Raw genomic sequence first — 18,133 nt, forward strand, 5'->3', positions numbered from 1 at the left:
AAAATATATTAATGTGATGTATGGTAGGTGTCTACCATACAATAAGCTAAGCATTCGATAAGGAGCAGCTAGATTGAGTTACAGCTAGTGCTCTACGTTTCACTCTGCTCAACTATTATTTATTGAACATCAGTGTTTTTTATTTTCTTATTTCAGTTTATAGGCTGCTCTGCTGAGATTGAACAAGCTTGTTTTCCTTATGGAATTAATGGTGTTAGGATGAAAAAGTGGGACACTGATTGAATCCAAAGGTCACTTTTATTTAATTCAGTGTGAATAAATTGAATACTGTCACATTGACAGTGCTAGAGACGCATACAATACGCTGATAAGACAGAGAACAGACAACTTTTTCATAAACTAGACTACAAAACACAAGCCTACTGACTTCAGGGACTAAACACTAGATGACTTTGTTTTAGGTAAACAATAAGGTCAAAATGAGCTCTGGTCCATTATATAATCATTTGACAAATGAAACGCATACGCTCACATCTAGATAGTAGGTCATTTCATGCATTTTCCACTTTCATGAAGGGAACATGAATTAATACTTTTTAAAAATCTACTGAGATAATACCTTATATATCGGCTTTAGCAGCACTATATTTCAGTGAGTAGGTCATACATAAACACACAATTCCTCATCTTGTCAAATGTGCACTCAAACCACGCTTCTTAGTTTGAAGGATTTCACATCTTTCTTGACTATTTACAACATCAGACTTCTAGCCATTAGCACTTAAAAATGCTTTATTAGCCACTTTTTAAAATCAAGTTGGTTAAGACGAGTTACAGCAGCATCAGCCTTTCAGTAAAATCAGCACAATAAATTGCCAACAGCAGTGCAATGTAAAATACAAATAATGCTGTCATTAGCTAATACAGCCATTAGCCAAATTATGCTTATCTGTTAATTACCTCATGGGCGTTATCTTGCCGTTTCATGCTCTTAATTTAGATTGTAACACGATAAGTAGACTGTTTAAAAACCTTGAAATATAAGCCTCCTCTCTGTAGAAACATTCAGATGTTGCTCTCTCTTGTAAAACAACCATTAATTTCTTTACAGGAAACAGTAAAATACTTGACTACATTCAGTGAATACTTCAATCTAAACCACGGAATGTAACTGAGCTATAATTCAAATACTATTTACAACCTCTTTGAGATTTACACAACAAATTAAAACACTGGCTGGCAAACTATTTATGTATCTACTTTACATACTATTTTGGGTGACTGTTTCAGCGATGCAAGCAATTTTAAAACGAGACATACATAAGTGTACTTGCTGAAGGCGTACGTGGATCAGTGTTCAACGCTAAATAAAGCTCCTTCATGATTATCAAAAAAGTTGTCCCTATTTCAGTGTGCATATTTCCATGGAACCTTCCAGTCATGAAATATTTGCTGGTTTGAGTCCTCCTACTTCCTGCTAGACATGACATTACACATGCGAGGTGTCGCCCTATTTTAAAGTTTCAGTCTCCATAGACGTGGATTAAGATTGGGTTTAATAAGAAGTGTAAGAACAGTTGTAAAGACAGTGTGTGTGTGTGTGTGTTTCTTCATGGGTGATTTCATATGTGTGTCTACGATAGCACAGTGAGCGTGACAATTCCTTTGGTTCTTTTCAGGATGCCAACGGCTTCTTCATGAGTGACGCCCTCCAGAGTCTGCCCGTTAACGGCCATTATCTGGTCTCCTCGCTTCAGGCGGCCGTCCTCCGCTGCTGCCCCCTGAGCACACACACACGGAGTTTTGCTTAGAAACACCAAATTTGTCCATTTTTATCAATTTAAGACAGAGCAATGTGCTACGTACCTTTCCAAAAACAGTTTTAACATAGATCGGCAAGTCTCCATGGGGGCTGCCGTACCCTCCGACGATACTGAAGCCCAGTCCGTCTGGTCCTCTTTCGAGATTGATGGTCTTATACTGAGGTGGGCTGATGGAAAGATGGAGACAGTTAGGGACTCTAATGACTTCATTTCCTTCAGCGAAAAGAAACGGCTGTAGTTTTTAATAGAGTCCCTTTTACAGACTGAATTATAGGGCTAAGATGGACATGACAGTCAAATGTTCTTCCTGTGTGAATAACAGTTCATACCCGAGGTCATCCTGGAAGATGCAGCTGGGCGTGAGACCTCCAGCTGCCTGCTCCTTAGAGGGACCCGTCACGGTGGTGTCACTGCCTGCTACCACCTACAGGTGCACAAACACACACGTACAACCGCATATTTTGAGGGTGTAGTAGACTTGCGACACAATGCCTGATGGCATGTCGGTAGCGCTGGTTGAGGGAGACATGTTTTAAAGGTGCTTCAAAGTCTGCCGCTGGTCAACTTTGACTGTTCTTTTTGAGGTGAAAACTTGAACACAGATTACAAAAAGGAATAAAGTACAGCCTCAAGGGTTTATTAAATAGTGTCTGCAGGTTTATCTCATTAGAACAGATGAGTGTGTGTGTTTGTGTGTGCTTCGAGACCTGCAGCTGTATGGTGCCTGTGGCGTTCTTGAGCAGAGTGACAGCCTGTGAGTGGGTCATGCCTTCAGCAGAGGTTCCACAGATACTGACGATGCAGTCCCCAATCTGGAAGAGGTGAGAGTTGAGTCACATTTAAAAGGACACACAAGAGGAAAGCACATGGAGCGCTGAAGCAGGCACATCAGTGTGTGTGTTGGAAACAATGACATTCCCTTCATCCAGAATGCATACGCATAAAAAAAAAAGGCTAAATGAGAATGCTGTTGCTTCACAAACATCTGGATAACTCTGCATGATAACAGGATGCGGGTAATACTATTTGAACATTGACTTCACCACGCCATACGAAAGCAAAACGACGCTCGTGTTCGGCTGAGTAACTTCATTATGTCGCGTCCTCGTCTCTCATTCTGTCAGACGATGAGGCAGCATGAAAATACCATTCAAGATATTTCAATGAGCCCTTCTGTAGGCTTCATGATCTGAATGCAGGAGTGGGAGATTGATTATCCGCATTAGTAATGCTATTGTCTGTGTCACACAAAGCTGCAATTGTCAGTTTCTCTGTCATTTGACTGCGAAGGTCCCTGCAAAAGCCTGTAGCTCTTGACCTTTGGCAGTCACAGACTGAGTAAAGTGAAAGGGAATGAGATCGCTGAACATAATTGGGATTCACATTAAATCCCACACAAGAATGACCGGCATGCAAATTGTAACGCTTGTGTTCTGACGAAAGGTTGCCGGGAGGGAGGTGTCGATGTGGTACCTTGAGCTTCTGTGTCTGAGCTGCCAGGCCGACGGGATTCATCATGGCGATAAAGATGGGGATATCACCCAGGGGGCTGCCCACGCCCCCCGCTATGCTGATACCCAGAGAATCGCTGGGACCTTTAATGAACTCAACCGTCCTGGTGTCCTGATCGGGAGCTGTGAGAGAAGCCAACAGGCCACATGTGGGGATGCCTCGTCCACAACTTGCATCCTTCCTATGGCTGCCTCCAATGAGTAGATGAGTTGTTTTTATTTCGGATACTTACAATCTGGACTCCGACTTAGTTTGTCGTGGTCCCCGGGAAGGTTCCCAGAGTCGGAACATGACAGAGAGGCCACCTTGGTGCTGCCCGTTTCGCTCATCTGAAATACAGATCGTCAGCGTCGTTGCTTCCTTTGTTTTGTCGTACAATCAAATATTATCCTGGAAAGATGTGAAAACACGGTACCTGACTGCTTTGAGAGAGCCTTCTTTCTGAGTGGAAGGGGCCTGCCTTAAACCTCCCGACGTCCATGTTTATAGGCCCCACGCAGCACTACAACACAAGGCACGGTAAGTTGACTCGTCACCCAACACAGTTTGGAGCAGCCGTGTCACTCGGTAGCTATGCTTGGATGTACCTTGAGGAGAGCAGCCACGGCCTCCTGAGTGGTCGACCTGACATCCTCGCCGTTGACTGACAGGATCTGGTCGCCCTGCATCAGGCGGGCATCAGTGTCCACCAAGCCTCCCTTCACAATGTCGGACACGAACACGCCCGTGTCATTCCTGGTGGCGAGAGGTTGAAAGACGGACATGACGGTGAGATGACGTGCACTGGAAGAGCCGTGCTGTATTTTTCCTCTACTAGTTGACCTTAACTGCTGACTCTTGTTGAGCATGTAATGGATAGTACACAATTGATCCAGCAATTCTACATTTTTTTCCCATGGACCTTTGCAGATGGAATATTTAACAGCAAGTAGTGTGTTCAGCCCCCAGCTGTGACCTCAATACATGTGTTTTCCATCTTGGATCCTGCTTCATGCCAACTGTGGAAATGCCAGGCACATCAAGTAAGGAGATATCAGATATTATTTAATGACACACTTTGTTATTTAATTTCCACTTATAAGTGGATTTGTGACAGTTCCTTCACCAGCAATATGTTCCGGGGATATTAAGCCTTCTGAAAACATGTCTCGGCGCTTGCTTGCTTGCTTGATTGACAGGTGTCTACACCTTTAAAAGTCAACCGTCATGACTGCGATGTTTCCCTTTTACCAGCGAGTAAAGAAAAAAGAATCCAAGCTTCAAAACATCCTTTGACAAACCAGTTGGTTTTGTCTCAGGATAGCACAGCATGCTCCTGTTCATCTAAAGCCAAAGACAAACATAGTCACACAATGTTTGCTTGCTCTGAGCGCTGACCTCTGGGGCGTTAAATTAACTGCATGGAAGATGATGGCTTGTGTCTTTTCTTTTCTCACCCAAAAAGCACATAGCTGCTGTTGACTTTGCACATCCGAAGTGCAAATCTCCACGCGGATTAAACCGACACGGGGTGAAGCCGTAAAGCAAGGCAACCTGATCACACAATCTGAGGTGCCAGAGACAGTCGGCTGACACGACGCCTCACCACTAACTGCCAGCTTGCACGCTCCTTTTTAACCGAGGGTTTTTAGGTCGTCTGGCGTTGTTGCCTTTTCCATCCCGTTGAGCATTTTACTAGTTTTTCCCCTCGTGGAGCAAAACCACTGTGACAGACTCAAAGATTTACAACTCCATTTAAAGTTGATATGCCTACTCCTGTTACCGTGCACTTGGACAAATCCAGAATAAAGACAGTTAAACACACACATAGCGAGCAGTGCACATGCTTGTGTGGTCTGTATAAGCCTTTCCTACGGTTCATTCCAGAGGTGAGGTCAATCGCCACTCCACACACCTGTTGGTAAAGAACTGTCAGCGTGTGGACCGGCAGGCCTTTTTCCTCGTGCGCCTAAACAAACACAAAAATGCTACTGCGAGACGAGAAGCCTCAGTGGAGTCTGTGTGTAAGACGGTTTCCAATCTGCCAGTTCGAGAAAGACTTCAGTGAATCTTCCTCCACAGCTCTATTGGGAACTAAAGAAGCAACGTTCCCAGATATAACCAACGGTTGTTTACAGCCCTGTCTCTGGCACCGCTGGAGTCATGAGCCCCGCTAGTGCCACTGAAGATCATCCCCGGGCTAATAACAAGCTTTGCATGTCCTCATTAGAGGAATCATGAAAGACATTTAAAGTTGGAAGTTATGCAGAGAACCACACACACCTATTGGCTGACACATGTCTCATTGATGGTTATCATTGGAGGCATATGAACAGGTTTCTTTAACCATGAAATAAGATTTAAAAACAATATTGTCCATCATGTATCGATAGATCTAAAAACCCTGGTGTGTTGGTGTTTAAACAGTTGTGTTTTTTCTTTACAACAATTACCTCGGGTCCCGTGATCTGCATTTACAAAAGAAAGTTCATACAGTTAATGTCAAACTATATTGATTTTCAGATTACTAGCTAATTATGTTAATTATATCACCAATACTGTTTTATTTATATACAGGACTGTCTCAGAAAATTAGAATATTGTGATGAAGTTCTTTATTTTCTGTAATGCAATTAAAAAAACAAAAATGTCATGCATTCTGGATTCATTACAAATCAACTGAAATATTGCAAGCCTTTTATTCTTTTAATATTGCTGATTATGGCTTACAGCTTAAGAAAACTCTAAAATCCTATCTCATAAAATTTTAATATTTCCTCAGACCAAGTTAAAAAAAAGATTTATAACAGCTGAGTGTTTGTCAAGGCTCAGGAAACCCTTGCAGGTGTTTGAGTTAATTAGACAATTCAAGTGATTTGTTTAATACCCTACTAGTATACTTTTTCATGATATTCTAATATTTAGAGATAGGATATTTGAGTTTTCTTAAGCTGTAAACCATAATCAGCAATATTAAAAGAATAAAAGGCTTGCAATATTTCAGTTGATTTGTAATGAATCCAGAATGCATGACATTTTTGTTTTTTTAATTGCATTGCAGAAAATAAAGAACTTCATCACAATATTCTAATTTTCTGAGACAGTCCTGTATATATATATATATATAATTTATAGTTGTAGTTTGACTTTTCTGACTTTGATGTCTTATTGATGCCAATAATACATCTCTCTCACCTCCTCCCTACGATGCTCAGGCCCAAGCCCTGGCCAGACTTCTTGTGGAGCTCCACAGTGAACGAGTCCCACAGGTCTTCCTCCTTGTACTGGGCTTCGTCCCTGTAGACCACCAGCCGGACCCTCTGTGGGGTCTGCCGCAGCACGTTGATGGCTTCGTCGTGAGTGGCTGCACGCAGGTCGACGCTGTTCACCTGTGACGACAGAAACGGAGGTGAGTATCGGCGTGCTCCGGCAACACGGCGTTGCCCTATTGTAGTAACCGTTGGCCTCTTTTATCAGTGCAACAGAAACATATAACAACTGTCTTAATGTCTTAAAAAGGAGAACAAAATGATATTAAATTATAGCAGAAATGCTAAAATTAGCAACGCCCTTTTGTTCCATTCCTGATATAATGCAGAGGACTATAATAACAGCCGAATTGAATGCTAAGACATAATTTTCCTTCAACCGCTGAGGTTAACTTTCTTCTTTAGAAACCCAAACTGCTGAGCTATCTGAACACTGGATCATAAATATGAAAATGTTACAATACTTAGATCTAACTCGAGGGAAGCCACCTTCCCACAAAAGTCTGGGAAAATCGTAAGTGGTCTCTTTAGAGTTTGATGTCCAGCTTATTTGACCACATTAAAGGGGGGAAATACCCCATTAGCTGCCGCCAAGCACATGCAAAAAAAATAGTTTTCCCATTGCAGCTGATGGCATTGCTGTGGACTGGGAAGCCACTAGTTTCACTTTTCCCCTCTGACCATATTTTCTAAACACAACAGCTTGGCTCAAGGACAGAAATGAATAGCAGAGGGCCATTAAGTCATTAAGTGTGTGTCCGTGTGCGTGCATGCATGTGTGCCTTTCAATAAGGGTCCACTGATTGAGCTCCCATAACAAAACTCCTGAGCTCCACCCCTGCCCTCCCTCTGTGAGGAAGCATGAGGGTCAGATGGAGGGCAAATCCAAGTTGAGCTGGGATACTTGACTTTTCTCTGCGTTCATACTTGCCCGCACTGAGTTTTTACGCAGAATCTATTCATTCTTCAGAACTTGTCTCAATAGAGTGCTTGGTTTGAGTTAGATTATTGTTGTTGCAGCTTTCCTCTATTTATTTAAGATGTACCACACTATTTGATCCTTGATGGAACCCTAGCTTTGATGTTACAGCTCCTCAGGCACAAGTTCTTGAAATGTGTTCAGCCTCTTTTTATTCTAGGTCATTATACGGCACAGCACCTCCAGGATTTGGTCTCCTGCCCACAGCCTGCCATCTTTTGAGGCTGCTCCCTCTTCATAAACTTCATGGATAATGATGGCTCCCTTGGAATGAGAGGGGGGAAAAAAGAGAGCAAATTGGAACAGAATAGGAGAAGAAGGTGAACAGGAACAGTTGGCGATGACGTGAGAGCAGTAATGATTTATCGAGAGGAAGTGTGAGGCATACAGTAAATAATGGGGAAGGTAATTATACAAAGACCATTAAAATATTTGATTAGACAGCATACAGTGATCCTTTTGAAATTCTCATTTTGAATGTGTATGTTCCTGACTCCGAGTGTGTTTTCTCTGCGTTGCAGTGTGTGTGTCATTTGGGGTTCAGAGGTCACATTCCAGGGTTGGATATTGTCTGCTGTGGCCGCGGCCAGACAAAGAGCTGCTCCCCCCAAGCCTGACTGAGCAGACAGGAGGAGGAGGAGGAGGAGGAGGAGGAGGAGGGCTGTGACAACATCATTTCCTCCATTCCTGGGCCACCGTGGCTACTCTGAACCAGTTATACCACCAACTAAGATTCTAAGTGGGCGGTATGGTGGGTGGTCACCTAAAAGTACAGTCGCGTAAAAGTTCTGACAAATGTAAAGTATTTCAAAAGGATTGTAAAAGGTGCAAAAATGTATATATTGACCTGATGTGTGTTGTTAAACCAAATATAGAAAATGAAGTCATACTCATGGAACTCATGGAATGTTTTTGCTGAAGTGATACATCCTCGTAATATTTGTTGTGGCCTACCAGCAGGGTGTCACAGCCTCCCACGATGCTCAGGCCCAGGCCCGTGCAGCCTTTGGAGATGTCAATGGTGGTCTCACAGCCGGGGATGATGGGACAGGTCGTCGGGTCACTGGCCAGAGTGGAAGGGGTGGAAGAGCGACTCTGACCTACAATGGAGGAAGAATAGTAAGCCAGTTGATACATTATACATCCTCCTGAATAGGAAGTCAAACTTCTTCATGCGGACTCACTCGTGACTACTTCTGCCTGTGGTTGACTCGGGGAACTCGTGGTGGCACTAGGCATGCTGGGTAAGCTGGCAAAGACGTCAGCCGAGCTATCCCCGTCCTGGCAGGTTGCCTGGAGAAAAGAGGAGGTTTGTTCGGAAGGTTGGCTTCACTGGATCTTTGGCTTTTCTCACTAGATCATTTATTTTATGTTATTTTATGGAAACGACGCATTTGTAAAATGCTTTCCTTTACAGGAAATACAATATGCCGATTACAGTTTATTTCCAGCCACACTACCGTTTCCACAGTGCAGCCGAGCTCTGATTCACCATTCACAGTGAAGAGACGGCCCCCTGCTGGTATGCCCTCCTGCATGAAGCAGATCACCATCGTGATTAGAAATAACCTATGTAATGCACACAAAGCAGTAGCTGCAGTATGTTGTACATACTTTGCCTGTGAGTCCTTTCACTTCAGATATACTCTGAATCTCAACTTCACTGTCAGTATTTCCCTCCACAAACGTGATCCCAATTCCTCGGTCTTCCTATTGGAGGAAAACAATAGAGCGTAAATAGGATTATGTAGTCCAGAACATCTAAACATAGCATGCAGACCGGCACATGGCTGTAACATGTTCTCCATAGTCGAGCTGCACCAGCTTACCAAAACAGACATGGCTGATGACCATTATCTCCAGAAAGATAATTAGTCACAGCTTCCCCTTCTATCCCTCTAACCTCATGTCCCCAGCGGGCCTTTTTGTGTGTGTGTGTGTGTGTGTGTGTGTTGGTACCGATGAGCGGCCCAGATGCTGATGCGTCATCATCCCCTGTCGCGTGGCACACCATATGCATGGTCCCAAACTGGGGCGTCCATCAACGACTCTTTTTCAGTGCCCGTAAAAAACATGCCTGTTCAGACGGGGGCCTAACCCCGGAAAGAACTTTCCACCAGGGGAACGTTGGCTGTGGGAACATTTAAGAAGGCTACATTGTGCTGACAATGCCTCTTTTTCATTGCTTACTTAAAGTACAAATTTCAATGCAGGACTTTTTCTGTGCGGTATTTAATTTTTTTATACTTCACATTTTATTTAGTTTGACAGTTAACGCTAAATAAATAGTTTTGAATAGCCAATTGTTTTAACTTACATTTTGATTGCTTCTTTGAGCACTGCAACTAATTCCGCCCTGAAAGCACACTTTCAGGTCCGGGTTAGACAACATGCTGACTGCCTGCAGGGCCCTGAAGCTCCGCCCCTCTGCAATACGGAGCTGTTCTCTTGCTTATTAAAATTGTCCAAATTGTGTGAAGTAGATCGGAGGAGCATTTATCGAGACATGCGAATATCAAACGGAGAGACAGACAGAGACTCCTGGCTGTATAGTTTTAAAGAGCCAGTTAACTCGGATCACAACAAAACAAGTTTTCCAAATTACCACTTGTTGTATGTAGTCGTGCAGATGTTTTCGGTTTAATAGGTACTATTTTGAGACATCCCCATCGACACTTCTGCTATATGATGGAGCTGAATGGAATGTGTTATTGGTGGTGCTCACAGTAATAAAAATGACCTAATAAAAAATCATCCACAGACTTCACTGAAAGTACTTTTCTCTTGGTGAGACACGTTGCTGCATGTTTTTCAAATGGGATATTTGTCAATCAAAGTAGCTTGGCAAATAAAACTAAAAAAATATATCTGTTTGACTAGTAAGTAGACACCACAAGGGGTACAAATCCTTTGTATTATCTGGGTCAACGGAACTTTTATGTCCATTTGGAACAGCTATTCTCCCATTCATGTGCGGTTTTGTTTATTCAACCTTTTATTTGACAATCTGTCTCTCGTCTCTTTGCTGGCAGCTGGTCAGACTTGACTGCTCCTGTGTGTGCTCTCTCTCTCTCTCTCTCTCTCTCTTTCTTTCTCGGTCATACCCCATTGACCTTTTTTGTGTACACCTCCCTCATTATAGCATTGCTTCCTCTCCATTATTGTCTTTATTTTGTTTTTTCAAAAGAACAGGGTGGCCGTGTGTGTGTGTATGTGGGATGGGGGGGGTCCAGTTATCTCAGCTTTAAGTTGTGATGCAGATATTCTGAAGTGTCGGCTTCTCCGTTGGCAGCAGTGGTTTCTAGCTGTGAAGAGAGCGGCAGCAGTTGATACAGTGACATGTGTGTTTGTGTCTGCTGGCTGGTGGGAGTCCAGTACTGAGTGTGTTTGTGGGTTTTTGATTGCGAGACACTGGCTTGGGAGAATTGGAACTCCAGGACCACACAAAGGGACTCTTAATCGCGAAACGTACATAAAAACAACTCTGGGCCAAGAAGTTAATTGCACAAGACTCAAAGTAATTATGATGGTATGTGAGCGAGTTTGACTGCAGACGCTACTTCACTCCCTGACGTCTCCGTGATCTGTGTCTGTTGCGGCGTTTGTGCATGTGTGCGTCGTGTGTTTTGCGTGTGTGCGGGCACAGTGTTACCTCGGTGCGGGGCTCCAGTGCGTCTCCCTCGTGTTCTCTCACGGGTCCCACGGCCATCTGGTTCAGCACCTCCGTGTTCCTGTTGCAAAGAGGCATGAGTCGCGTAAATCGCGGCTCCTCCGCCCTGTGACAGCGGAGCCGTGATTAACGCGGGCTGGTTCACAGTGTCTGTTTCAGGGGTCAGGAAAGGGATGTGAACTTAAGGAGAAGGTTAAGTAGAGGGATGTTGGAGAGGACAGTTTCACCAAGGGTCAAGGGTCAAATGGGTCACACTGTGCGGATGCGTCGGCTGCAGTGTCCCAATAATCTCCATAATGTGTACAAGAAATGATAATTCAGTGTGAGAATAGAAGTGAACAGGAGAATAAACAATACTTTAATTAACGCCTAACGAAGAGAGCAACAGGAACTCTGGATTCAGGATTTCTGAACATATTTCTGGTTATATTTTGTGTATAGGTGTTCCAGGAGCTATGAATGCAGCGAGTAAATCCTTACTTTCATAGATAGACGTCACATTGGTTTAAGGTTATTAAATATTTGTATACATACATTTTGATATTTAATAAATGACTTGAAGAAAACATGGTTGAAGAAAATATATAGAAATGCTTCTTCTGTTACCACTGATCATGGATCTGAACTCTTCACTTTCATTCACATCCTTCTGTTGAATTGCAATAGCTCCCTCTATTGAATCATGACTAAAATTACAATATACCAGGCCGGCTTTCATCATAAGCTGTCTGTCTCAATGAAATGCAGTTGCTGCTGCCGTGAACATTTATTCATAGAGGCTTTAATGGGAGAAAAATGGGTTTTAATACCTGACAAAGATGATTTTGACTTGGGATGGCGAGCTCTTGATTATGGAGGATGCATTCTGGTGACTGTGGCCAAACAGGACTTGCTCATTGATCTGAAAGGATACAAAAACATAGACGCTTGTAAATATGTGATTCAAAGCATGACTAGAAGCCACACGTTATAAATTCAAGGGGTCACATATCTCACTAACTTTGTTTACAAACCCACTTGAGTCGTTGAGAACCACAATCTATACACATCTCACCTCCAGCAGCTCATCCCCGACTTCCATACGTCCGTCCCTGCCGGCCGCCCCGTTGGGGTCGATTCCAACCACGAACACGCTCATGCGAGAGCGGTCCCGGTTCCCCGCCAGGCTGAGGCCCAGGCCTGTCTTGCCTTTCTCCAGCTCAATCATGTGGAGGACACCCGCGAGGCTGCCATAGCGCTGGATTATGTTCTCTGAAAGAGGAGGATGAAGTCGGAGCAGACAGACAGATGTAAGCTGACAATACTGCTGAATAGCAGCAGATTTGTTTAGAGTCTGAACTTCCGCATCAGTTTAGGTGTCGTCGCTCAGAAGGAGGGTTTGGATATGGTGAGATGGGGTTTTATGCAAAGGCACAAACTATAAATGGTCAAAGTTCTACATTTCAGACTGCCGAGTTTCTATCTCTTTGTCTCGATCTCGTCTCCATTGTTATCCATCCCCTTCTCACTCCAGGCCCCCCTCTCTCCCTCTCCACCTCTCCTGTCTCTGGCGTGTTAGATAGCCACTGTTCAGACCAATGAGAGCCTGTTGTTCTGGGCTCCCTGCCACTGTTGGACCATCAGTCCTGTCCTAATCTCCACAATTCACCTCCACAGGCCCAACATCATCAATCTTATCCCCGCAGGATGGGAACACACTCGCACGTACACACACACACACACACACACACACACATTCGCCACAGTCCCAGGTGTTCAGAGGCTGGATGTCTGTCCTTTATGCTGGTTTCCTGAGTTGAATGAGGCTGACTGTGTTAACCAATCTCCTTCAAGCGGTGACTTCCTCCCACAGTTGACATTTGAGTGTCTGCATTATGCTAAACAGCCCTTCAGATTTTGCTGAGGTACAACAACCTCAAGCCCGTGAATCTGTGCTCCTTTCATTGCAGGTTCCGGATGAATTAATGTGCAGGCGTGAAACAAAATGTACCTTGGAGGACATCTAGTGGCAGTTAGGGGATACAGCATGCATAAAGCATATGCATTTCAATAATTTCTACATTAATGGATAGTGTTGAAAGTAAAACTTTCAGGAATATATCTGCATGTCTCCATCTACACACCGTGCTCTCATGACACATTCACACCACAAGAATTCACACACCACGATTTACTGATAATAGACCAGTGTGACATGAAATAAAGCAATGACAAAAATGTAACAAAATAAATATTTTGTTCCTCACAGAATATATAATTTCACCCCCAAGAAAAAAACAGAAACTGAACTCACTCCAATTGCATCCAAACTCGTCCTCCACCTGCTCCTCCTCTGCCTCAGCAGGCGTGCCAGGAATCTCTGTCAGCATGTCTGTATCAGTCTCTCCCACATGGGGCAGCACTGGCAGGAGGAGGACAGGGCTGCTGGGAGATGGCCTCGCCGCTTCACGCTTCGCAGGCTGTCACGCCACAGACGAAGTTGGAAAATGGTTTATTAGTGAAAGGTAAAGAGAGAGAAGAAGGTTGTGTCTCTGTTCTTTAAGTTTGAATCAGCTTGATGCGAGGTTTACAGAAATAGGAAGGCACATGAGCAATGGCGATGGAATCAATAGAAGTCATTTGCTTGGTTTACATTAACAGCTTCATCACTTTAAATAGGATATTAGTTTTAGGCTGAAATATAATTATGCGATATGGTTCCAAATAGATGCCAGAGGCTCGAATCAGAATTAGGTTAATTGGAAAATAGCTTTATTTATATAAAAATGTTGCCAGTCAGAAAATAGTACATGTAATCACTTCATTATTCCCTGTTGTAATTACTTATCATCAAATTAGTATTAAAAAATCAAATAACCACCAATCATGTGTTCACTTACCTGAAAATCAAGAAGAAGAAATCACACTTAACTACTTTTTGATTAAATACAAAGTCTGTGGTCACACAAGATAGCGAGCTAAGAAGATCTAACATTTGTGTTTGCCATTTATTAAGGCGAGTACCAATTCTGTTGTCTTTTAAAAGAAGAAACAAAATGCACAAAGGAAATCCAGCTGGCGAGAGATGTGAGGACATGTGAGAGTGAAAGCGTGTGCAGCGTGTTGGGATGTATTCACGTAGCATGCCGAATCAACATGTCTGCACGAGCATACGCAGAGAGGGGAAAGCACAACACAGAGACCCACAAACCTTAAACGGGGTGGGAGTGAAAGGGTTAGTTGGGGAGAGGCGGAGGAAAAGTCTACTGTGACTGTAACCCTCCTACGGAGAAGAGACAAAGGGCAACAGCTTTAGACGACAGCACTTTTCTGACAGATACCCGCAGCCAATGACAGCGGAGCGTTTGACGGCGTATTGAGTTCTTGGTGAAAAGTTGAACACGAGTGTGCGTCGTTGATGTAAACGGATCCGATTGTGATTGTGGTGAGCAGCACTTCCCGGAGGTTGGCAGGGGAACAAGGACACATCGACAACACTGATTCAAGTTGTCGGCGGAGGGTAATTGAAAACACCAACCTTGTCCTTGTTGTCCCTCGTCGTGGCCGCAGCTCTCTCCTCACTGGGGTCCGTTACCGATGACTGCGGCGCGTGAGACACACATGGAGGTCGATTAATTTGGGTCACGTATTGTGGAGAGCATATTTATAGTACCATACAGCGGGGGGTACTGTATCAGGTTTAAATCTCATTCATAATAATGAGTTCATGCAAAGGCAAAAGTGTTTCCGAGTGAATAAAAACTGGACCATATGCTGTATCATAAAAACATTTTTAAACATCTGTTTAGAAATTATACTCCTAAAGAAAGAGCCACATTTTATTTAAATGATTTAAATGAAGAGAAACTTGGAGACGAACCTATTTCTTAATAAAAAGAAGAAAATATCTTGGCAAATCCATCCTCACTCACACAAGCACAGAGCTTAGCCAACAGCACATGTCTAGCCAAGCTTTAACATTTCTCCGCTATGATTGAGCTTAAAGGACTTTGCCAAAAAGTCTGGTATACAAAAAAAAAATTCAGCATTTAAGAATCTGTCACATTACACCGGCTGGTCAAGTTGTCGTCTTTACACGGGCAGTGAGACACTTGGGAGATGCGATGAGGGATAACTGACAACAAATTCTACCTTTTAAAAGCTGGGGACAGGAAACAAATAATAAATATAATGTGCTTATTAGTAAAAGCTTTGACTATGATTTGGGGCAAAAGAAGGATGCAGCAAAGCCCAGAAGGAGAGGGTGTACATAAAGCAACATACTCCTATAACAGGCATGCACACGTACACATTACATTAAGGATAGTCATCGTCATGTGTGACAGCAACTTTATACAGAAATGCAAGTGAGGAAAAACTAATTCTGGGGATCCATTTTCTAAGTCCCTTCTAAATAGTTGTCTACCCTGTGTTTATGACTTCAGAAGAGGAGGACATTGTTCCCACTGTCCTTATTTTACCACTATCCCATGTAACGAGCACTAAAAGCATGCAAGTTTATATGTGTTCCAGAAATGAAAAAAACGTTCACATGTTTCACAGAAGAAAAGAAAGTAACACAGAATAGCTTGGCCTTTGTCAGAAACACAGTGGAGACAACTTTAAGGACTACAAGTGTGTTTCTCTCTTGCCTCTCAGGGCTTCCATATGGTTTACCATAAAGGAAAATAAAATGTTGATGTTTGGAACAATTAAAATAAAATGCGTTCCAATTCGTGGCTATCTTGCCCTGAGCGATGCAGAGTAAAACGGAAGTATCCGTCATGTTCAACCCGAGACTCACGCAGCTCATTATTGACACAATTGCACCAAGTCAAAGCCGCACAGGACACGTGACAGACGTACAGTACCAGACACAAGCAGGCAGACACGGGGCAGCGCTCTAACCTGAGGGAGGGGAGGCGCTAAGTCGGTTTGATTAATGCAGCACAGGCTGGACCCGCGGTGGCTATTTAGCTGCAGAAAGGGCAGGGGCGGCCTCTGAGAGCAACACACAGGACCGACAGGCTGACAACATGACAACATGACAACATGACGAAGACTTCATACGACGGCTGAGACTTTGTGACAAAAATTGAATCGGATGCCATTCGGGGAGGAACAAAATGAGGGGTGTGTTTGGAGGACAGAGGCACCTCAGGTTTTATTTAAATGAGTAATCATGAAAGCAAGCGGCTTCCTTCAGGACAGACATTCCTCTCCATCCAAAACATTCAGAGCAAAGCCGCATTCTCTGAACGACTTCCATAAAATGTTTCAGACATTCCTCCGAGCTACATTAAGATTATTCACTGCTTACAAGAGAAGGATTCGAAACTTAAAGGGAGACAGCATGGATGTGCTATTATCTTCTCTCGGTGGACCCCAGTGGCTGCATTTAAAAACGGCATTACTGACATGCCCACAGCACTTGAGAGGTATCATCCAATCAAAATTATATTCTTTCAAGCTGTTCAGGAACGTCGTTATGAATTCCAGTGGAGCTGCAACTTGATAGTGAATTGAAAAGATGTCTTCTTCCTTTATTTATTGTGTTGGAGCACATTTTGAGAGCCGCCTAGCAACACATGTACGATTCATTTTTCTTTTTTGATCTTTCATTTACTTGTGGAGTTACTTTGAATTTTTTTTTTAACAATGGATATTCAATAACCCGCATGGTGAGATTGAATATAGTCTATAGACCTTCAATGTTACACACACTGAGGTTCTCTGAACAAGAAAAAAAGTATATCACCATGACAAAATAGATTTGATCATTTGCTCAGCCTTTTGATTAAAAATAAATTAGTGGGCCACGTCATTATCATCGTTCGAGCTCTTTCACTCCCAGAAGGAACCTCCAATTCCACTCTGTCTTCACGTCCACCGACGCACACAATATACGTATATCAACGTCAAAGACGCAGTTAAGAAGAAAGACTGAGCTAACAGTTTGAGAGAAGGAATGAAAGCAGAGGCAGGAGAGATCATGCAACACAGATTAACGGGTGATGGATAGCTGATGCAGCAGAAATGAGAGGCGAGAAGAGCGAGAGAGACAGATTACCTGACGTGTGCGATGTGGCATGCATGTGAGAGAGGCGGAGTGTTTCTCTACGGCAGGCGATATTGACTTGGGCTGAGAAAGCAGTGCGGAGGAACATATAGATGCAGGTTTGAGGAAACTCATAATGTAGTCACGGTAGTATAAAAAATGAAGAAGGAACACTTGACATGAGGGAATATAGTCATTATTTTGTTGTTGCTGCAAATCAGATTAGATTCCATTGTCATGTCTGTATCCTAAATATGAAGCTACAGCCAGCAGACGGTGAGCTTAACTAAGCATAAAGAATGGGATTAGGGGGGACAGCCAACGTTAGCATCGCCCTGTGCAAAGCATCGATTTCCACCGGGCCAATGCAAGTCCAATACTCACTCTTCTTTGCGCTCCGGGGGGAAATATCTGACTGCGTAGTTAGTAGCTGCTAAATACACTAAATACTATTGCTACCAACCCGTTGACAAGTGAATTTCAGGGGATATTGATTATATATCTACTTTAAGACCACTGTCTCGTATGATTCTCCTATAACGTGAATTCCTACCCCTCTCATACGTGCCACATTACATTATGAGTTGCTCCGAGACTTAAGGAGGAACCAGAATGTGAAGGAAAGGAAGCAGGAATATCACATGAATGACAATGCGAGTGATTTGCGATGAGAGATCTGACACTGGAGACAAACCAGTTGCAGCCCCAGAGGGGAACTACTTACTTTAGAGGCCTGAGGGCACTTTCAAACAACTAACGATGCTTTATTGAAATGGTTTCAATGAGTGTTGCAATTAAAGGTTAAAACTTGCTAATACATTTAATATGTCACACTGGGTTTGTTGAAAGACGTAAAAATGTCATCCAACATGCAAAACGCCCACTATAGGGGTCGTGTATTTC

The 18,133-nt window shown here is 43.3% G+C and overlaps 1 protein-coding gene across 10 annotated transcripts in view; it reads right to left on the bottom strand.

Moving 5' to 3' along the window:
* Positions 1-239: 239 nt before the first annotated feature.
* LOC130211601 (multiple PDZ domain protein-like) overlaps positions 240-18,133 on the bottom strand; it is a 43,037-nt gene continuing 25,143 nt past the window's right edge. For 4 of the 10 annotated variants that reach the window (XM_056442451.1, XM_056442448.1, XM_056442443.1 and 1 more), the window contains 22 exons: positions 17,243-17,314; positions 16,081-16,173; positions 14,711-14,773; positions 14,384-14,455; positions 13,487-13,652; positions 12,248-12,444; positions 12,003-12,094; positions 11,176-11,254; positions 9,138-9,233; positions 8,984-9,055; positions 8,708-8,816; positions 8,478-8,623; positions 7,704-7,787; positions 6,471-6,664; positions 3,884-4,031; positions 3,712-3,798; positions 3,529-3,625; positions 3,258-3,418; positions 2,492-2,596; positions 2,114-2,208; positions 1,828-1,951; positions 240-1,742 (listed from right to left, as the gene is read on the bottom strand). In XM_056442451.1, coding sequence (XP_056298426.1) covers positions 1,596-1,742; positions 1,828-1,951; positions 2,114-2,208; positions 2,492-2,596; positions 3,258-3,418; positions 3,529-3,625; positions 3,712-3,798; positions 3,884-4,031; positions 6,471-6,664; positions 7,704-7,787; positions 8,478-8,623; positions 8,708-8,816; positions 8,984-9,055; positions 9,138-9,233; positions 11,176-11,254; positions 12,003-12,094; positions 12,248-12,444; positions 13,487-13,652; positions 14,384-14,455; positions 14,711-14,773; positions 16,081-16,173; positions 17,243-17,314 — 2,499 coding nt within the window. In that variant the 3' untranslated portion in view covers positions 240-1,595. The remainder of the gene's footprint in view (positions 1,743-1,827; positions 1,952-2,113; positions 2,209-2,491; positions 2,597-3,257; positions 3,419-3,528; positions 3,626-3,711; positions 3,799-3,883; positions 4,032-6,470; positions 6,665-7,703; positions 7,788-8,477; positions 8,624-8,707; positions 8,817-8,983; positions 9,056-9,137; positions 9,234-11,175; positions 11,255-12,002; positions 12,095-12,247; positions 12,445-13,486; positions 13,653-14,383; positions 14,456-14,710; positions 14,774-16,080; positions 16,174-17,242; positions 17,315-18,133) is intronic. The other 6 variants (XM_056442444.1, XM_056442446.1, XM_056442445.1 and 3 more) reach the window with 6 other exon arrangements.

The sequence above is a fragment of the Pseudoliparis swirei genome, chromosome 21, assembly GCF_029220125.1.
Source record: "Pseudoliparis swirei isolate HS2019 ecotype Mariana Trench chromosome 21, NWPU_hadal_v1, whole genome shotgun sequence".
Lineage (NCBI taxonomy): Eukaryota > Metazoa > Chordata > Actinopteri > Perciformes > Liparidae > Pseudoliparis > Pseudoliparis swirei.